Source organism: Micropterus dolomieu, linkage group LG21 (genome assembly GCF_021292245.1).
Source record: "Micropterus dolomieu isolate WLL.071019.BEF.003 ecotype Adirondacks linkage group LG21, ASM2129224v1, whole genome shotgun sequence".
NCBI lineage: Eukaryota > Metazoa > Chordata > Actinopteri > Centrarchiformes > Centrarchidae > Micropterus > Micropterus dolomieu.
Genome location: NC_060170.1, coordinates 247,815 through 269,491, shown reverse-complemented (window position 1 = coordinate 269,491; position 21,677 = coordinate 247,815). Strand labels below are relative to the sequence as shown.

Sequence of the window (21,677 nt, the reverse complement as noted above, 5' to 3'; positions counted from 1 at the left end):
TTAAGAATATTTGTATTTATTTGGGAATATAAATTGACAAAAATGATGCACCATGTTAGCACAATATAAACTAAATTAATAAATGAATAATTTAGTATTATGTATCAATGTGTAGTAATAATACATTAATAGATTGATTTTAAGCCCCTTACAAGACAGGGCATTTTATATGGCCAACAGTGAACCTGCTGGCAATTTTCAGATGTATCAATAATCTATGAACCGTGCCACGTGCAGCTGCTGCATGCAGTTTACAGCAACTAGTGGTAGCTTCACAGGTCAGATACAATCTGATCTGACTAAGGGACGGATCAACTGGCGAATGACGTGAACCATAGCTCTTCAGTGTCAAGGGCTATGGTGCATTCACTGTCAGACTATTGTAAATTCCATAATCCAGCTCATGTGGAATGCAATTCGAAGCATTAAGCAAAACATCTGTCATTGTAAAGTCCTTTTGTATTTATTACAAAATATATCCAAAATATTTGTCATCGGCTGGAACAGGAAAACTCGTTATGACTGAAACCACATTACATTTTAAAGCACCAATGGTGCATGCTAATGTAGTTTAAAATGCAGACTGGTTTGAAAAGTCTGTCACTGCATCACCACACAGTGTAAACAGAACTTTGTCTTGATTAAAAGCAGACACCATGTGATGGATTACAGTACCTGACACATGCAAATGTCAACTCTCTGCACTTTGTTTCCACACATTCAACACACATCACTTCTGTAGTCAATGGGCAGCCCTTCCAGCATGACTTCCAGCCAGCCATGTCCTTTGGTAGTGGTCAGATGAGCCATACCTTTTGTTTCTTTATGGTAATTATACAGTAGAACTCATCATGAACACGCTAATGATTTGTTGCCTAGTCCCGTCAGCATCTGAAGCCTTTTTTTATTTAGGGTTAGTTAGGCTTTTCTTACCTGTTCATAGACTTGTGTTCTGCTAGCTTTACCTGTCTTACCTTTTCTAGATGTTTGTCCCCAGACTGTGGTCAGGAGTGCACTGCTTTCTTAGATTAATTTAGCCTGGCTTGTAGCTGGTAACACATCTCCACAGTATGTTTGGAGAGAGTAAAGCTGGTAACTCGCGGTCCGGACCACTCTACTGATGAAGGGGACATTGTGGTAGTAGAGTCAAGACAAAACGATAGTTGCATAAACAATTTTTTTTATAATTTAATGACTATTCGGAATTTCAACAACCACCAACATTCACCTGTTAGGTTAGGGTTGTTTCTGTGTTCACCATGCTGTATTTGGCAACAGCTTCAGCAGACGTGTTTTATGTTTCCCAAAAACCTGATAGCATTCTTAAATGTGGAAATAAAATAAGCAAGCAGCAATTAACTGTACCTAGCCAGCTCCATAAAAACCATGAAATACAAACAGATACAGAAAATGTCTATACTCCATCAGAGTAGTCTGATTAGCGTGTAAGGATCCTTTTCATATCCAGCTGCGTCTCTTTGAGAGCACTTGAAGATGTCTGAGGTCTGTTTTCATTGATGAATGATTAGTCCTTTTGATTGGCCATCTTGCCCCTGGGTTCTGCCCTGCCCAGTGACCTGGGCTAGCTGAAGGAGGCTGAGCTGCTCTCAGGAGGCTTTCTGTGTGCATGTTCCTGGAGTCTCCTGTAGGTTCACCTTGGATCTGCACACACAACAGTTATATCAGATTCCATCACGCTTTATATGCACACTGCTTATACTGGTGTTTTGATTTTTTTTTTTAATAAAAGTGTAATTAGATTATACTGTGTCATTAGACTATACTAAATGTAAAATTGAATTAAAATGTTTTATATAGTCAAGTCAGCTTATTTATAAAGCACATTTAAAAACAAACGCTGTTGAACAAAGTGCTGCACAAAGTTATACAATTAAAACAAAAAAGGGATAAAAAGGGAGCATACATCAAAGCAACTGAGAGACATGGAACCAGCTCAGGTGGGTCATAATTAGTAGGAGAGATGGAGGATCTAATAATGTCAACCTTGTTTATAAAGAAGCTCAGAAATTGTTCGGCATTGTCAGAAGTAGCATCTGGGACCACCGTATCATGGACTAGTTCAGTGTTTATTACACTAAACAAGGTTTTGGGGCTGTGTGCATTTAAACTTTGGATGTTTTGTGTGGTATGGTGCCCGGGTATAGCGATCTGGTGAGTTAGCTGTAGGAGGTGGGTCGGGGAGTGATGCATTAAAAATTATCGGTTTGTGATCAGATAGACAGGTATCATTCAACTCAACATTGAGGAGAGGAAACCCTAATGATAAAACAAGATCGAGTGTGTGGCCATGTTCATGTGTAGGGCCAGTAACAGACTGAGTCAGATTAAAAGAGTCCACAAGTTCGAGAAACTGACTAATCATAGGCTTTGATGGGCAGCAGACATGAATGTTAAAATCACCAAGTATTAAAATAATATCAGTGCTGGGCATAAGCAATGATAGAAACAAATTCATGGATAAAGTCCTTATTATACTTAGTGGGTCTGTACATGAGTGCACAAATCAATGGGCGGGCCAGCTGAACCTTGTATACATGTACCTCAAAACTTGTATAATTATCTACCGCCAAAAGTCTGCATTTAAAGAGAGTCCTAAAGACCGTTGCTATGCCACCACACTTGCCTGTGGTACTGGGAGAGCTAACAAAGTTACAATCACCGGGGGAGAGTTCAAGAAGGGGGCTTCGTTCACCAACATTAAGCAAAGTTTCAGTTAAAAATAAAAAGTCCAGACCATGCGATAAAGGTTCGAGTGACTGTGTATTCATCAGTGCCATTTTAATAGGGGTGGAATCACCCCTATTAAATCACAGTCACCTGAATCCTTTTGGGCAAGTGTGTTGGTGATAGGTCCCAAGATCAACCGTGGTTGGCAGGGGATAAGTATCAGGTTTAATGAATTTACGCCGTGAGCAGGAACCACTTTGTGGGCTCTGCTGCTTATCACAACAGGTATGTTGTGGTGGTGGTTAGGGTCTATGGCTAATGTTGTTGTGGTAGGGCCTCCTGGCCACAGCGGGGAGCTAGTGGGATTGGATTGGAGGAGAGGTGTTTGGAGGTTGAGACGGGAGGTGATCAAGAGTGGACATGTGACGGTGGATGATCAGGGTGAGGGAGAGTTCCAGACAGTGTTAAACAAATTGTCGGTTAAAATGCGTGAGCCTAAGCCATTGGGTTGAATGCCATCCCGGTGGAAGAAAGATGGGCGTTTCCAGAATAGGTTAAAGTTGTCAACAAATGCTACGTCGCGGGATCTACAGGATAACTGTAGCCAGACGTGGAGGCTGAGTGTGCGGCTGAAATGACTCACTGCCGCTGAGTGGGGGGATGGGCCCGGAGATAAAGAGCCGTTTACCTGGGATCTTGAGGGAGTAGAGGAGCTTGGTAAAGTCCTTTTTTAACAGTTCTGAGGACTAGTTGGAAATGGACAGAATAGTCGGGATCTTTTCCAGGAAATCGCACACTTTAGCGCCTGGAAAGCCAAAAAGTGACTTCAGACTTTTTCCTGATGTTCCTAACAATTCAGTCTCCAATGACGAGTGTGGTTGGGGTGGGAGTGGCCGGTGGAAAGTATTGCACCTGTGGTGGAATAGGTGGAGGAAGGTGGACATGGAAAGCAGGTGCCCGCCGCGCCGCTGGTTTGAAGTGCGGTGTGGAGCGGTGAAACTTGTTGCTGGGAGAGCGCCCCTGGATTTGCTGGAGGAGTGAACTGATCATCGGTGATCGTGGCTGCTGGGAGTATATCAGCAGCAGGACCGGGAGCGAGGACATCAGAAACTGGAGGAGCGGTTACAACAGCAAGACAAGGAGGAGTGGCATCAGGCTCACAAGTTATTATTATTACTGGACCGAAAGTGATGGTATCCAGGAGTTTTTTTGGCTTCATGGATTTGGTAGAGCGTGGAGATTCTTCTTTCCACTTCTACAATCTTAGCAGTCAGATGGGCGCAGCTGACACAAATGGATGGAGAGGTGAGTGGAGCCATGGAATATGGAGGTGGTGCTGGGGAACAAAGATAAGAACGAGACCAGTACAGGGCTAAAAATGCAAAATGTTTAAAGTGATCTCAGCTGGGGGCCGGGAGGGACCAGACACTTATACGCAGGGGCTCCAACCCAGAGCCCGCAGTTGATATGAATGTAGTAAGGGGGGTATCACAGACAGGACATCGAGTAGGCCATTTAGCAGCGAGGAAGCAAGACTTACCAGGATGGGTTCAACAAGTGGACCCGGTACGGAGATTGGGCTTCAGTTTGCAAAGTGATAATGTGGCGCCTTAGCCGCGGCATTTGTAGTCCCATCTCCTCTTCCTGCTTCTCGAAGCGATCTATTTATTAGCTGTCACACGATGGGTCCAACAAGTGGATCTGCTGCCGAGATGAGACCGCAGTTTTCGGGTTAAGCGATCAGATGGCTCTTGCCAATGATCAAGGTGTCTGATTTTTTACATAAATGGACCGGATTAAAAGTGTCAATTAAATAAAATCAGTAATAAGAAAGAGTGTCCTAAAACCGTTGTTTAAGCTAAATTAAGTGACTTTGGTAGAGGTGTCTTCAGCACACAAACAAAACGAAAGACAACAACAACAGGTCTCTGTAAAAACAAACGTTAGACTTGCAAGTAAGTATTCTGGGGTTTCGAGTCAATGCCCTAACCCAGTGGTGGAAAGTAACAAAGTACAAATACTTTGTTACTGTGCTGTACTTTAGTATTTTCTGTTGTTGCAACTTTTTAAATTCAATAAACAAAATAAAGACTTTTTATTCCGTTACATTCTGCAGGAGACCTCGTTACAATGGCAATAAGCATGCAGCGCACCTGAGTGAAGCAGCATTGAAAAAAAATTTAAAATTGATAAAGCCGACCGTGCGCGGAGAGGATGAAGAGGGACTATCCCTCAATGGAGGTAAACTTCTCTCCTCTCGAAGTCTGATGTCAGCAGGTAACAGTAATGTTAATGTGCAGCTGCAGTCTGTCTCTCAGTCAAGGTTTAGTTACAACTCTGGACTAATACAAGATGGAAAGCAGTGGATTGACAGTGACTATTAAAATGCTAATTAGCAGGGCAGATTGGGCAATATATGGTGCACATCTCAGTAAATAATAAAGTCAGTTATTCTTATTTTTTAGTAGATATATATCCACATCCAGCCTCATCGAGCACAGCCACAGATGTAGAGCCAGCATCAGATCCAAGCAGCTCAGACCCTGATGGAACAGTTGCTGCTCCACCATATGACCCAGGAGATTGGCCCCCAGTCTTATCAGACTTCATGAGGTCTGAGTTAGTGTGCAGAGGTCTGTTCAAACCAGCTCTGGGTTTTTCTAGAAGAGGTTTCCTTTCAGGCTTCTTATAGAGGGAGGATTGTAGTGAGAGCATTGCGGTGTCAGGTGTGACTGGCTCTGTTTTTGCACTGTGTTGCAGCCACACCGAGAGGAAACGTAACTGGTAGAGTTTTGCAATAGAAACATCTAAAAACTGAAGCCAACCTTTCTCTGTCGGGGACTGTGAGCTGCACTTTATCAGAGGTGTTGAAGTTAACATCTCTGTGGATTTGTGGTGAGATTTCCTCCTGATCACAAGTGTTTTTAGTTAGTTTTGGTTTGTCTCATCCTAACATACAGTCCCAAACTGTGCCTGTCAGATGGTCTGAAGGAAAGACACAACAGCAGAGAAAAATCTCCATTATCCCCGCACAGTATCGGAAATATATCCACTTGTCCTCTTGCGACTCAGTTTTCCTTATTGTGATTCACTGTAACTCACACTGCTGTATTCAAACCGGAGTGAATTTTTTTAAGATCAATAGATTTGAATGTGTAGTACTTTTAAAACCAGGTACTTTTTTACTTTTACTTGAGTAACATGCTTTGTATCTGTACTTTTACTTAGGTATGAAAATGGAGTACTTCTTCCACCACTGCCTAACCCTAACTGAGAGCTCAATAAACAGAAATAATAAGCAGATGGTTTGAGTGCACACAGGAGGCCCCACAGAATGCAGTGTGATGTGAAGCAAAGGTTGATCCTATTCATTTTCTATGGGAGTGAAAGGCATTGTGGGATAGAAAGAAATGACCAACCACACAAGAAAAGGGAGGGGTCGAAATTTTAACATTTGTTATGCAAATTGGCCCCAAGGGTGTATGCTGCTAGCACTGACGTGCTCACAGTGCCAAACACAGTGGTGGAGGGAGATTACCGTCCCTAACGTCGTCACATTTTTGTTCCATTCAACAAAGTTCATTTTAAGCTAAGATGAAGCATCAGCTTTGGTGTTACTTCATGTATGATGGTAACAATGACTGGGACAAAGATGTGGGAGCTAACAAACAGCACTTTGTTGATAGAAGTCATTCTCAACTCTTCTTCAAAAACTGTTGTGTGTGTTTAATGACACTTTAGTCTTTGGCAAATGCTGAACTTCCTGATGTAGACCAGCGAATGGATCACAGAAAAAAGTGAATCTGTTGGGTTGCTCTTACCGGTTGTGTGTCATGTGACTCTTGACCAGGTGGCCAGCAGCCAGAGCAGCCATCAGTGAGAGCTCTCCAGCCAGCACAGTGGCACACACCACCCTGGCAAGCTGCCGGGCATTCTCCCCTGGACAGTCCTGACTGGCTCCCTGCACACCCAGCATCTGCACCACACACACACAAAGCAATGACTTCCCTTTGGGACTGGGATAAATCTATTGTTAAAAACAAGCCATCATGCAGAAGGTAATAACATCTACATTTTTCTTTTTAGATTTAACTCTCTTATCTTACCATGAATTCTGAACAAATGCTAAAAATGTTATCCTACATTTTTTCCTTCATAACTACATTGTAAGACATGAACCAGGTCAACTTATTAACTTTGTGTAAATGCAAAATTAACTTCTATTCATCTTTCACATTTGAAACATTTTTTTCTGCAGTTGCCTGAAGTGTGTGTGTACCTGGAGGCAGGCTTGCTGGGGTGGCAGATTGGTGCCTCCTCCTACAGTGCCCAGCTCTATAGAGGGCATGGTGCAGCTGATGTACAGGTCCTCCCCTGCTGGTCCTGATGCTTCCATCAGGGTGATGCAGTTACTGCTGCCCACTGACTGGGCTGGATCCTGGTGGACACACACAGCCACATATATGAACAAAGAAAAACCAGTGAAATAAATGGATGCACAGTACTGTATTTCTTTTGAACTGCTTTACCTGTCCACAGGCTATGTAGATGGCAGCCACGAGGTTGGCTGCATGGGCGTTAAATCCACCGATGCTACCTGCCATGGCTGAGCCCACCAGGTTCTTACTGATGTTCACCTCCACCAGAGCTTCTGTCGTTGTTTTCAAAACCTGCAGCACAGGGAGGAGTGACCAGAATAAACATGAGGGTAGAACTTACACTAAAAGCTAAAGGAACTCATATAAATTACAAGAAATGAGATTCACTACTTTTTTCTTTGTGCTTTTGGAACATTGCTGAGATGTGTTAGTGAAACCAAAGGATTTAATGAAGGACAATTCTCCTGTTACTTCCTGTTTTTAATTTAGTTTTATTTACTCACACAATACAAATGAATAAGGTCATCTAAAAAGTGTCTTCAGTGACTTCAATCATTATTTATTTTGCTATTAACTACTGTAGGAAACCGGCCCCCACTGTCACATTCACTAAAAACTGTATTACTTCCAACTAGATTCCAGAATTTTGAAGGTTATTCCTTCTTAACACACTACTGTGACAACCCCTCTGTGTCTCCGCTCTGCCTGGCCTGCTTGTGTTTTCTCCACCCCTTGCAGGGAGCTAGCAGAGTTCAGGTTGTTCCTGAGCTGGCTCACCTGGGCCGCTGAGCTGTTAAGCCTACAAAGCCGGCCAGCTGAGTCTGCTTTGCTCTCTCTCAGCTGCCTCATGGTCTCCTGTGGCCTGTATGTCCGTGAGGAAACATCAGGTGTAACTCTGGGTTTTCAGTCTTATGATGGTGGTCCACTTCTTACCGGCGTACATCACCATGGTTACTGATGCTGAATAGCTAACTTCCTCGGGAGCAGGTTATGTTCGCGATAAGAGATCAACACTATAAAAGCTCTGCCTACTGACCAATCAGCTCTCTTGGAAAAGGGTTAGGGTTAGGTTGTTGACATAAGTGTATTTTTAATACAGCAAGATTTTACAAGTGCAAGGTATGCATACCCTGGGGGCTAACTCACAGGTGGATAAAGATTGGTTCTGGGTCTTTTGGGTGAGTTTATAAAACATACTGCTGATGTAGAAAGTAAGGGAAGCAGAGAGAGATAGAGAGCACGCCAGTGTGTTTGCAGTTAGCGACCAGGGGCCGTATTACAAAATGTTCCCATCTTAAGTCTTAAGTTTAGGTAGGATTTTTCTCAATTTGGTACTGCAGAAGCAAATCCTAACTTCAGATAGGAAAGATGTATTACACAAGCATCCTAACTTTGTAAAATGTGTATTTCCCACACATTGATTTATTTGTGGCGGCCCGCCAGAATATCAGTGCTGACCGCCACATATTAAAATTTTATTTGATTGCAGCGCTGCACTGCACTGCGCGCATCTTCGCTCAGCACCTCCTCTCGCTCCCTTTCTCACTCGCAAAAATTGTAAATGGGCCCGTCTGTGAATTGAATGGTTAGTGTCATGGACAACGCAGCACAAATCTGTCCAACACAATAATGTCAATGTCACGTGTTTAAAGAATGGAACAACTGATTAATGCCAGTAAAGACCTTACACCTCGCTCTTCCTACCTCTCTGACCACTTTAGCAGGTATGGTGGCCTCACAGACAGCGGACTTGCCCCTGCCTTCAATCCAGTTGATGGCAGCTGGTTTCTTGTCGGTACAGAAGTTCCCACTGACAGCAACCACCTGCAGCTCTGGGAAATGGTGCTGCAGTCTGCTCAGAGCCTGCTCTGTACCCTGCAGGCAGACCATGTCTCAGTCAGCATACATGAGATGTATACACACACACACACACACACACACACACACACACACACACTAAAAGTCACCTTAGAGATCATATTCATCCCCATGGCATCTCCAGTCTTGGAATGGAAGCGGATGTAGAGATTTCTCCCAGCCAGACAAACCAGCACCTTCTGGAGTCGAGCAAACCTGCCAACAGTAACCACACTGTCTTTCACACAAAAACGTCTAGGCATACAATGGACACCGAGCCCTTACTTAGAATTCTAGTTGTAGTTCATGTCAGGTTTCGTATTTTACCTGCTGGTGTTGTCAAACGCCTCTTTGATGACATGAAAACCATCTGTGCTCTCCAGCCAGGCCTTGACCTCGGCAGCCTGGCAGGCAGAGGGCAGCCTCACTACGGGTCCTCGTGTCATGCTGTCAGCCAGGATGCGACTGCTGGCTCCGCCTCCCAGCTACAGCACGAAGGGGACAGGGCTACAAGTCAGATACAGCTCACAAGAATGTCCAAAGTACTACTGATAATTCTGAATAAATAGAAAAGGGCTCAATAATATAAATACCACTTAAAAGCAATATGGGTCAACTTTCAGTCAGGTCCTACAATCGCTTTTTGACATGAGATTTAAAGCAACATTTGAAATGGACACCTACAGACAGGTCATTTCCATGTCCACCCTGGGACTTGTCCTTTAAGACCCTGTCAGCATCTTTGGAAAACAACACATCTGACACTCACGGCGATTGCACGACAACCACGGTTGGTGCTGGCAACCAAGCAGCCCTCCGTGGTTGCCATGGGAACCTGGAACTGCTTCCCATCCAGATGCAGCGGTCCAGCCACGCCCACTGGTACAGGCATGTAGCCAATCACATTCTCACAGCAGGAGCCCATAACCTGGAAAACAGAAATATTGACACTTTGTAAAACAGGAAGCAGAGTGCTGCAGGGTTTGTCCTGCGTGTTGCGTCTGCGTCTTCACCTTGGAGTAGTCGTAGTTGGCGTACGGCAAGGAGGAGAGTGCAGAAGGAGAAGGGAGCTTCGCAGAAATAATCTGTCTTCGTATACCCACTCCTCTCTCTGGTCTCTCCATCATGGCCTCCAGTTTGTATGCAGGGATGTGTTTGGAGTTGACCAGCAGCATCACCTCAGCATCGCTCAGGAAACGAGGCCCCAGCTGCAGGAGACACATCATGCAGCCAAAGACCAGTGGTGAGTGACTCTACTTAAAAATGAATGCACTCAATAAAAGCTCCTAGCAAACAATTACTGAACATCAGTGAAGAAGTTTCATGTTGGGACAAAAGAGACTGCTTGTTATTTACATTAGCTAGATTACAGATTATCACAAACTGCTTAGTATGTTCAACAGATATATGTGTAAAGCCAGTGCAGCTTGTTGCTATGGATACAATTTCATATTAGAACCAACACATCTTCTACCATTCAAGTTGTCTAGATTCACAGCCGGGGACATCTTTGCGGTACTGAATTTGTAATGGCTGTGATTGTGAAGTGGTCGCCTGCACATGCATTAACTTAAGTGTAACCTTGAACTTCCACAGGGAACAGATGTGCCACGTTCCGTCCTCTGCCCGGGGTCAACTTCCACTAGAAGCGTATCAGGAGCGGAGCACTTTGTTGGCTTGTTGTTAATTTGTCCTTTTTGGGCTTCTACTAGGCCTACCAGCAACGGCTCTCTGCCACGCGGTTTAGTTCCGTTGTCTGCACGGCTGCTTATCCGATATGGCACATCTGGTGATAGCACAAGCATTGACTAGAATGGCCGGAAGTTGCAGATACCGTAAAACTTCAATTAATAGCCGAGTCCCAAATAGCCGCCTACCCCGTTTACTGGCCTGGTGTGGGAACCCATTTTGACAGATAAACGCAGGTCAACATTAAACGCCTGGTCTGGTTTTTATAGAAGTTCTTTGGATGTATAAAACCTCTTAAACCCCGCACGGTCACCTGCTTTAGCTGCTTCTAAGTTATTAACATATGATCAATATGTCAGTATGGATGTGCTACACATCGTTAGATTGGTTAGATTCTCCACAATTCAATTGTTCAGTTCATTTAACGAAAACAACGAGCCCCAAAGTCTGATTCTTTTTACTGGTGGAACCTGCATGGTACAAGAGATGAAAAGGAACCTTTAAAGCGCTCGTTAAGTCCAAATGTGTCCGTTCTTGATTATTTATCTTCCTTTAGTCTGTAAGGGTAACAGCTTTTCATAAAAATGAATCCAAGTTGTGAATCCTGTCATGTGAAGTCCATCGCTCTCTGTCTGCTAACTTCTGCCACACTTCTCTCATCCTGCACCCAGTTGCTGTTTATGTTACGTTGCTGCCTTCAAAATAAAAGCCCATAAGTCTCCTGTCGGAGCTAGATCACATGGATGACGTTTATTTGATATAACTGGATCATTTTTATACAAGTAATATTCTATTTGAAATAAATAAACTGTTTCATAGTAGCCTATTTCAGCGTTGTGCAAGAGGAACTAAAGGCCTGTCCCATATGGGCAAATAAAAGCCCGGGCTATTAATCAGAGTTGTACGGTAAGTCAGCTTAATGTACCTGCTTCTGATAATGTAAACAATTCACCTCTGTCCAAACATTATTATTATTTGGAATATTCTTATCTTACATGTCTTACTTGAAGAAGTGTGGGAGAAGTGTTTCTTCTCTTGCAATGAAACCTTAGCCTAGATGTGATGCACCAATATATCTTGTCTGAGAAAGTGTAAAAGGTGAGCTGAGTGGATGTGAGGCCACACAGAGTAAGTTTCTTTCCTATTGGCGTCATGCTCTAATTGATTCAGCCTCAAAGTGAGAGTGGAGTGACTAAGCTCATTACAGCGTAGTTAAATCACACAACTACTTCCAACCTTGCAGTCTCCATGACTGAAACAGGTACTTTAGGGAGCTGGGAAGCTTTTTCAGCTGTGAATAGGAGGTTTTATGGGTTTATGCGTGAGGTCTTACATCAGGGTTGTTGAGGATGGCCACACATTCGTCCAGGCCTCTGGACTTTGGGGGTAGGCTCGGCTGATCCACCTCAGACTTGAACTCTTCCTCCCCTATGACAAAAAAGCTCTTTGGCTGGGGATCTGCGGCAAGGGCAGACAGGGGCCGGATAACCTCATCTAGGGAAACAAGGTGAAGTTGGATACCACAGTGATACAGAAGTCCATCTGCAACAGCATTACTGATTACAGACATTCCATTACATTTACTCATGTGGCAGATGCTTTTATCCAACGCAACTTACATTTGAGGAATAACATAGAAGCATCAATCAAGCGTCAGACATACCTCTCTCTGTCTTGTTGGTGGGTTCTGGGGCAGCCACATTCCTGGCGGGGACGAGGGGTTGTGGAGCGTACGGCTCCTTCCTGCAGCAGGTCTCAGTGGGCCGCCGCGGGGTCAGGGTGGGGGCGGACATAGTGATGGGGTTCTTCAGTGACAGTGTAGACTCCATCTCAACCTGCTCAAAGAAGATGTACTTGATAGCCAGCAGCAGGGCCAAGGCCAGACAGATCACCTGCTCTATGTCCATGGTTATCATCCTGCAGGGGAAGAGAAAACAAGTTCTCTTATTAATTTCAGAAGTTTTTTCTTTTGGTCCCCCCTTAAATATACCTACCAGGGGTGACCCCGAACAGTCCAAGATTCAATGCATCGATAGAAGGAGCCTGTCCAATCTTTGCAGAGGCGTTATGAAAAGAGGATCATGCCATTTTGGCTATATGATGGTGCTCAATGTCTGATTTTACACAGAACTACCGGTCCTCTCCCAATAAGTTAATATACAGCCTATTATGATATAAATACCTACATATAATGGTGTTTTTAAAACTATGAAAAGAAAGATTAAGTTTTTTAAAGTGCGTAAAAAAATCTAAAGTTGTAACCCTAACCCTTAGAGACGGGGTGGTCAGTGCGCTTTTATGGACGTGTGTGTGTGTGTGTGTGTGTGTGTGTGTGTGTGTGTGTGTGTGTGTGTGTGTGTGTGTGTGTGTGTGTGTGTGTGTGTGTGTGGTAGAATAGAAGAGGAAGAGAGACAGAGCACCAGCTGTGCCGGGGTTGTACGTTCATAATCATTTATAACCATTGATGAACCACACAAGAATATTTTACTGTTTTCCACAGTACTGGGAATAGACCTGTGAGAAACCGCATCATGCATGCAATTGTCGGTGGGCATGCGCAATTCGGCACAAGAACGGTGAATGGCAGGTGATCAGAGCAGAGAGAAAAGGGCCAACAATAAGCCTCAGTTAAGCTGTAAATGTGCAGTGTAAGTTACAGTGACTGATAAACAGAGATTGCAGCTCTGCAGCTTTACACACACACACACACGATTCGACGATCAGACTACAAGCAAGACTCAACAATTCTGATTCAACTATGTAAATTCTTAGTCTCGGACAGCCCTAATACATACTTATGTTCTCTTCATGCTATGCTAGATATGAAGAGGAATCCAATCAGTCAATGGGATTTTTGACCATCTGGCAACTTCTTATTAATCCCTTGTAACTAATCTATGAAACATTGGTAAATGATTTATAAAACATTAACTTTGATTAGTTACTACTTTAAAAAGGGGGCCTGATTAGACAGTGGTACCTAAAATTATCTCAGCATCACAGACAGATAAACATTTATTTCTGATCAGAAAATAACAAGTTCAATACAGCGGACGGCACTTATATGGACGAAAAAGCTTGGGACAGACCACAGAGGTGGTCTGCAGGTCAGTGGTGGTCTATACAGTAGGTCTAAGAAAATGTGGGCTGTTTTGTTTTTCTGTTTCTGTTAATTTCACTATATTTATTATATTAGCTATATTCTGACCCAGTCAATAAATTAAATAAATACGTAGATGTTGCCTAGTGCCTAAATGGCTAGGCTCTACATGAGCATATACCCACAGGAAAATATAAAATAAAAGCAATCATACATACAGTACATGTATCCATACATATAGTAATTATTTCTCCAAATCTGTTATTCCTTCCACCGTCAGGTTATTAACTTCAGACAGTAGCCACTTTAATTAGGATCCTTATCAACAGCTTGTTTGTATGCAAGCAAAACTACAGTGCAAAATCACACTCTGATCGGACCAATCCACAGTGCAGTAACTAGTGTAATTAAATTTGGACCTGCAACTTATCTAAGGGAGAGAGGAATTAGACATGGTATTACTTCATCACACATTTACATGAGCAGCTGGTTAGCATTTAAGTCACAGCCTACAGAAGAACTCAGTCTGGCCAAAGTGAATCCCCCCATGCAGCTTTTTGTTCAGAGGAGAAATGGAAGAACAGAATATGTCTGTCGCTTTTTATTTGTTAACATCTTGGCTTCTTCACTAGTTGTTGACATAAGTGTAGTTTTAATACAGTAACAACACTTGGTATTGGTGATCAATTTGACAGACTTCATCTTAAGATGACGAGGTAACTCATTTGAACTGTCAAGATAATGGGGATAAAAAAAAGTCATTGGAAGCCATGTCATTTTTTGAAGAGCTAGAAACTTCAGAAATGCTTGTAGTATAAAATAACTTTGTTGTTGTCATTCGATGATTACCCTTAACAAGTCTTCTTACTTCACATCCTAACCTGCAGTCGCCACAGTTCTTGAGCTTAATTGCATCTTGTGGATGCACAGCCTTCACTATTGAGGACATGCACAACTAATGCAGAAGTGCAGGGTGGCCATCACGTGAACATGTAGTTAAAAGGAAGCACATCACTAGCCTCACCTAGTGAGGTAGAAGTACCACAGCGGTTTCTCTGGCTCAATCCTCCTGGGTGAGAGGTGGTCCACCTCCATGCCGACCTGTGGGATGCCCACTGTGGTGTTGAAAGACGAGGGCTCTGCGATCCAGCGGCTGTGGGCGTGAACCATCACCAGGCCCAGAGACTGCACAGAGCAGAGAGGTGAAATCACACTCATGTTCAAATGAAAAGAAAAAAGCAAATACAGAAGAAAGAGAGGCGTTACCATGATCATTTTCACTCTCTGCGTCACAGGGTTGGGTTTGTTGTCCTCCTCCTCCTCCATCACTCTGGAGAAGTGGCTCAGCTGCCAGATAGGATGGCCCTCCTGACGCTCACGCGACAACTACAGGAGCAAACACAATACGATCAGTCCAAGTGACAATAACACACACACATATGCACGCATCCAACAAAACACTGCAGCCTTACCTCCAGCACCAATGAGACACACGCAGGGAAGAAAGTCATGAACACAAAGTAGTTGGCCAAGACAGACATGCAGCCAAAGCAGCACATGATTTCCAACTGTCGCACACCTGAAACATACGAGACACATACTCAGGCATTCACAAGAACAAACCGCTGATCCAATAAGAAGGGGCCATGATATCACCAAAACGACCAAATCAGAAACACAGGTGCTACTCTTGGTGGCATTCATTTCCCCTTGGTCAGCTAACAGCAAAACAGGCTGTGATCTGCAAAGGAGTCAAACTACGTTTTAAGACGCTGTTTGATAATCCAACAAGCACTTTGTTCAAAGCTCTGTTCTCTCTCCTCCAACTCCATGATCACTTTTTTTGCTTAAATGTAACAGTAGCTGTAGTTTATGACGCAATGAAGCAATTCTAATCAGAGCTAGAGTTTAGAAAGAGTAATTTAACAGCACGCTGAAACAGTGTTTCATTGTTCTCTCCGGTTGAAGGCCTGTGTCAGCTCTGTAACCCAATAGTGATGTCATGATGTAATGACAGAACACTGCTCTGTAAACTGTGATGGTTGATCTAACCTGTCTCCAACGTGATCTCCGCTCAGTATTCTAAGTGCAGTGGCTTGATGCACTAGAAAAAATTTAAATATTAAATTCCATGTGTCAGCAAGTACCTGACATGGTTCCCACTCCGATTACTAAGCACTCCACCAGGGCGTCCAGAGTAAAGGTAGGTCCCAGTACTGCCATGCCCCGAGCAATGTTGTCCCTCACTTCTTCCTGAAAAAGTTGAAGAACAATATACCACTCATCCAAAGAGGGTTAAATCAAAGGCAACTGGACTTGATTGAAGAGTCATTCAAGGGGCTTCTTCAGCTAAAGAAGGCGACAGTATCTTCAACCACGTTCAGCTGCCCTTGATTTACCCTTGGATACCTAGGTCCCGGATGACTGAGAATCTTCACACACAATCAGTGTCGGGCAAGTTACTCAGAAATTGTAATAAATTACTAGTTACTTATTACTCCTTTAAAAAGTAACTAGTTACGTCATGTTACTATCTTACTTTCACTAAACCCCTAAACAAAGCAGAATAGTCAGTGTTTTTACCGCCGCTCTCTCTCTCTCTCTACAAGTCCATGCATCACTGGCAGTAGCAGCTGGAGTTTCTTTCTAGAAATTTCACATTGCTGTGCTGCTTCAGCAGATGCTTCAATAAATTAAACTAAATTATTCACAGTTGAAATCTTTTTGCTGGTCGCACAAAGGTTACAATGGACGCATCTTAGACTGACACACAATGGCAATCCTTCCAGCTGTGGAAAGAACACCTCTCTCCCTCGTTCTCCATTCTTCCTGTAGCTTCTTGGCTAACAGCTGACATGAACAACAGAAGGTTTTGGAAATAGTAATCCCTTACACTACTAGTTACTGGCAAAAGTGATAACATTACAGTTACTGAGTAACGCGTTACTGCCCAACACTGCACACAATAAACCCATCACACCACTGCTGAATTTCATGTGGAATCTTTCTTCCTACCTGAGAATTGGAGCTTAAGGCGAACTTGGCAAGAGCGCACGCTTTAGAGAGGTCGATGAGAAGCAGGAAGAAGGGCAAAGCCTCACTGCAGGTCAGAACAGAACAATCAACTGGAGTTTTTAACAGAGGTGCTGATCAGAAAGGATAGTATTCAGAGTGTGTCCTTACTTGAGGCCTGTGAGCTCTTTATCAAGGAAGTGAATGACCACTGTGCTGAATACAAAGCTGGAGAATATGGTGAAAAGACCAGCAATGCCTGCAAGAGAGACGATGAGGTGCATTTTAGCTATATCTCTCTAGCTGGTTCAGATCTGCTTCCTCTACAGACAATAGACCCATAGCATCGTAGTCACACTGTACGTGCCTTTTACCTAAAATATATTTGGATCCCAGTTGTCTCAAGTTCTGGAACTGGAAGTAAATATAGACGATAGCAATGCAACGTGTGATAGTCAGGATGATGATGTCACTGCTCAAAATTTGCTGCAAAAAAAGAAGAAAATATGACCTCATTCAAGGTTAGACAAAAGAATAGAAATTAGGGTTGGGCTTATTAATTAATAGTTAAAGTATTAATATATTAATATATTTTACGCTATATTATATATATATATATATATATATATATATATATATATATATATATATATAATTTAATTTAGTTAATTACTCTGGGGAGTCTATGACTATGTGGAAGAGAGAGAGTACCAAATATATCGACTATCTTCCCCCATATAACTGCCAAGTCCTTAGAGAACATATCTCTGTATATATTTACATTGCTGTTCATGTACATGAATGAGTACATGAGTACAACTCATGGATAGTAATAGATTCCAATATGACGTAGCATTGGAGTCATCAGATAGATTTCTTGATCTAGGTTAAGGCCAGCTAAAGATGACCTACTAGGAAATGCTACAGGCACAAGGGGGAAGACAGAAACATGAAAGGGACCAAAAGATGTTATCCTTCAGATATGGTGTTGTACGGAAGCCCAAAGTGGCCATCCACTCAAATATTTATTTGACTCCATTTTCCTGTGATAAGGGGATCATTTTCTTGTGATCTCAAGATAACAAACCACAGCTGAATACAGGGCTCAGCCGGTGTATTTCTTTAGGATAATTTCCGACTACTTTACAGTGTGACCGAGATCACGAGGTAATGATCCCCTTATCATGGAAAACGGAGTAAAACAATGTTTGGATCGATGGCCACTTTGGGCTTCCGTAGTGTTGGCATCAGTCTCCGAAACTTCTTCACACCTGAACCTGGCTCCCAATATTTCTTCAACATTCTGATCATCTTGTGTCACTCACCTCCTCTGTTTTGGGGCAGTCAAAGTTCCAGCCACAGATCTGGTCATTGCCAGTGAACATGTTCATGGACATCATACAGATGGTTAGGGTGACGGTGCCAACGATCACCTCCCAGGGGTGGGAGGCCACCAGGAGGCCATGCATACGGAACAGACGGGTCAGCATGGTGAAACAGAGCTACCAAATAACACAAGTAGAGTAATGTAAGCTGGGAGAAGCACCTTTACATAACAGGGATGTCATTGGAGGAACAATGTGGATAACGAAAGCTTTGACAATGTGCACAGGTCATGATCACAGGAAATACAACCACAGAGACAATCTTAGATTTCTCTGTCTTTGAGGTGTTCAGACCATGGACTGACCAAATCCATTTCCAACATGAATATGATTGAAGGAATAACAGGAAGCTAAATCTAAACGCTTTGAGAAATTATTTTAGAAAACTGTTTACAAATGGCATCATTTGAATCAGCAATTAAAGTCAGAAGAATGAAGTAGAATACTTAATTTGTACATTTAATGACTATTAACTTTATTACTTTGTACATGGTGGACAAAGTATTCAGATGCTTTACTTAGGTAAAAGCACTAATAAAATAAAATAATAAAATTCATTCGTTCATTCGTTCATTAATGCCACACTGTAAAAGAACTCTATTACAAAGTACTGCGTTAAAAATGTTATTTATGTAAAAGTATAATCAGGAAAATGTACTTTAAGTGTTAAAAGTAAAAGTACTCAATGCAGAAAATGTTCCCTGTGACTGTTATACTATATTATACCATGAGACTATTATTACTCATCCATTCATGTAAAAGCAGGATTTTTGTATCGGATTGCAACTAATGATTATTTTCATCATGAACTCATCTGTTGATTATCTTCTCCATAAAATCGAATGATTGTTAAAATTCAGAAAAATAGTGAGAGGCCAACACAGTGACCCAGAGCCCAAAGGGACACCTTCATATTGCAACATAAATAACACTACATTCAAATAATTCAAAGGAAAAGCAGCATATCTTCGTGAATTAATTGAATTTGTGAAGCTGGAACCATGAAATGTTTTTGCATGAAAAATGACTTGTCTATTCATTTTCTGTCAACCCACTAATGGTTTCAGCTGTTCTTGTATTTAAACTGTTGGGTATTTTAATTTAAACAAAACATCATATTTTGTAAACTCTTCATATGTTTCGTGTAAAAAGCTTAATTTGTAAAGTAAACTAGTAAAGCTGACAGATTAAAAAGTACAATACCCAACTCTGAGATGTTAATTAGAAGAAGGAAGTGGCATAAAAAGAAAATAAGTAAAGTGACGTTAGCCTCAAATTTGGACTTCATTTTAAGTTAGGCTACTTAGTTCAAGTCCCCCGCTGCTTTTTAATAAAGTAATATAGACCTACAACTGACCACTGACCACTCTGTGGGGCATACTTCTTTATAAATAAATGCCCATAATAATTAAATATCAACACACGTCTGTCCGGGCTTATCCTCACATGTGTGTCTGTTTCTGAAGCAGGCCCACCGAGGCGTGCATTTATTCACCACTAAGCGTGACCCTAACTCACAACAGAAGAACGGCAGAGTGACTTACCTTTAGAGGCTACGAGAGCTACTTGTGAGTGAGCTTGGCTGGTAAGCACAGTCTGGCCTCCCGGTGTGAAAGACAGCTTCCCCGCTGCTCACTGAGAGCCGATGGAACGATGGCATGCTGCTGCATCACCCGATGCTTCAGCCAATCACGTCGGTCACCTGCTTCGCCGACACTTTTTCCACGCCCCGTTTCCTAGGCGACAGCAGTAATGGGGCATGGCCAGAGTGAGGACGCCTAATCTCACCACCGCAGGCACGAGCTCGGATGGTTAAGAGTATGGACACTGTGCACACATCAGTGGCGTGACCCTGCTTTACTGCAGCTTCCAAGCAGTTGTTCTTCTGCTTTCTTCTGTTGCTCTTTTGTCATGTCAAGTTGCAGATGTTTGACTTACACCGCGTTCCAGACCGCTGGGAAGTGGGAAATTTCCAAGTTGAAATACGCCAAATGTAAACGATAAACATGGCTGACCGTGACAAACTTGTGTTTCTTTGGCAAGTTTATGCACAGTTAAACCCTCTGCACGTGGTGTACCTTGCTCCTTAACTGTGTATCCTTCTAGCTACTTCAGTTGGTAACACATGCACGCACACATCTATGCAACCTGCTCAGGTGGCAGAGCAGGTTGCATAGATGTGTGCGTGCATGTGTAAATGACAAATGACTTCTGCTACTTTTGCATTACAATAAATGGCAGATTCCTTAAAGTCTATAATAGTTAAGCCACTGCATATGCTTGTGCAGAGGAAAAATCTTCTTGAAAGAAACAACAGCTTTGTCAATGGTTAAGCCTCGTACTTTGTGGACAGTGCATGCCAACTGTATTGGATATTGTCTGTGTAAGCCTCATTATTGGTAACTTTAACTTTATCAATGTTTTTGATCTTTGATTTGGCCAACCTTGGGGTCATCAAATGCCACATGAATGGAAGTAGGAAAATAGTCATCATTGTCCTCATTCTGTTGACAGTAACCCACCATGTTAACAATAGTTCCAAAAGCGCCGTTTACAAGCCCATCAGACACATCAATGTTTTTCAGCAACATTATACGAGCTCCAATTCCTACATGGATATATTTCTCTAGACAAGTATTGTAAACTTTGTGATGATGGCCATCCTTTTTCTCCAGTCTATCTGTTTCAGAATTCCTCTCATAGTCACATGCTTTTATGGTAACAGACTCTGGACAAGTAGCATGCATGTAAGCGTGTCAAGTTATAAGCATCAACCTCATTGTAGCTACACTGGTCCCAAGATATAATGGCCACGCATCATACAGATGTCTTTTGAAGATTTATTTTATCGCAACTCTCTCCTTCGTCAGCAGACACCGTGAAAACTACAGGAAAATAAAAGACATACAGCTTAAAACATTCATCTCACATTCACTTTAAGGCCTTTCAAGCTAGTGTCCATTGATAAACAGGCCCAAACACATTAACACAAGCGAAATGCAATGAAATCATACAATATAACCAAACATAAATATTGTCCACGTAAAGTACACCAACAAGTACCATACACAAAGGTAAACAAATGAAAGGCAATTACCGTGTGCGCCTCTTGAACCAAGTGCAGAATACGGTTATTTTGGGGCTTTATTTTGTTCCTCTGCATGCTCTGCTCTGCCTCCACATTATCTCTTACCCATAATGCCATGGTTATGCCCTTATCTTAACTCTGTTCAGGTGACCCATTTCCCATTACTCTCTGCTGTTCGTTGAAATAAACCTTACATAAAAGCACAACATTTTTAACAGTATTTAAATTAAAGACATTTTTGTGAATGTTACCCCTTTTAACATCTTCACATGTTTTTCCTATTTTTAAATGGCTGTATGAACTCAAATATTCATGAACTTGCAGATACAAATATACAAAATAGACATTTCAATTAAACATGACTTTGAGACAGTTACACTCATTATTTGTAGCAAAAATGTGTATTGCATCGTTGTCTTCTCCTGTTTCACAGCTAAGATCATGTTAGTCTGAATCCTTTTGTCTGATCATTTGAGTGA

At 42.4% G+C, this 21,677-nt stretch overlaps 1 protein-coding gene across 1 annotated transcript; it reads right to left on the bottom strand.

Moving 5' to 3' along the window:
* Window positions 1–441: 441 nt before the first annotated feature.
* hmgcra (3-hydroxy-3-methylglutaryl-CoA reductase a) lies at window positions 442–19,792 on the bottom strand. The gene is made up of 20 exons (XM_046035229.1): window positions 19,655–19,792; window positions 18,051–18,227; window positions 17,100–17,211; window positions 16,897–16,984; window positions 16,729–16,813; window positions 15,861–15,966; window positions 15,186–15,292; window positions 14,980–15,099; window positions 14,738–14,898; window positions 12,277–12,530; window positions 11,947–12,107; window positions 9,938–10,132; window positions 9,694–9,852; window positions 9,252–9,409; window positions 9,035–9,140; window positions 8,772–8,942; window positions 7,218–7,358; window positions 6,968–7,126; window positions 6,510–6,664; window positions 442–1,662 (listed from the first exon to the last, which is right to left on the bottom strand). Exons 2-20 carry the CDS (start codon window positions 18,213–18,215, stop codon window positions 1,608–1,610), a joined length of 2,658 nt encoding a protein of 885 aa, XP_045891185.1. The 5' UTR covers window positions 18,216–18,227; window positions 19,655–19,792; the 3' UTR covers window positions 442–1,607.
* Between the last annotated feature and the right edge of the window lie 1,885 nt (window positions 19,793–21,677).

Bases quoted from the DNA above. Each gene is read 5' to 3' on its own strand.
- hmgcra (XM_046035229.1), bottom strand. From the start codon at position 18,215: ATGCTGACCCGTCTGTTCCGTATGCATGGCCTCCTGGTGGCCTCCCAC. The intron at 15,967-16,728 runs GTAGGAAGAAAG...CAACTTTTTCAG, and splicing joins CCTTAAGCTCCAATTCTCAG to GAAGAAGTGAGGGACAACAT. The intron at 10,133-11,946 runs GTAAGACCTCAC...TGTCTCCTGCAG, and splicing joins CCATCCTCAACAACCCTGAT to CTGGGGCCTCGTTTCCTGAG.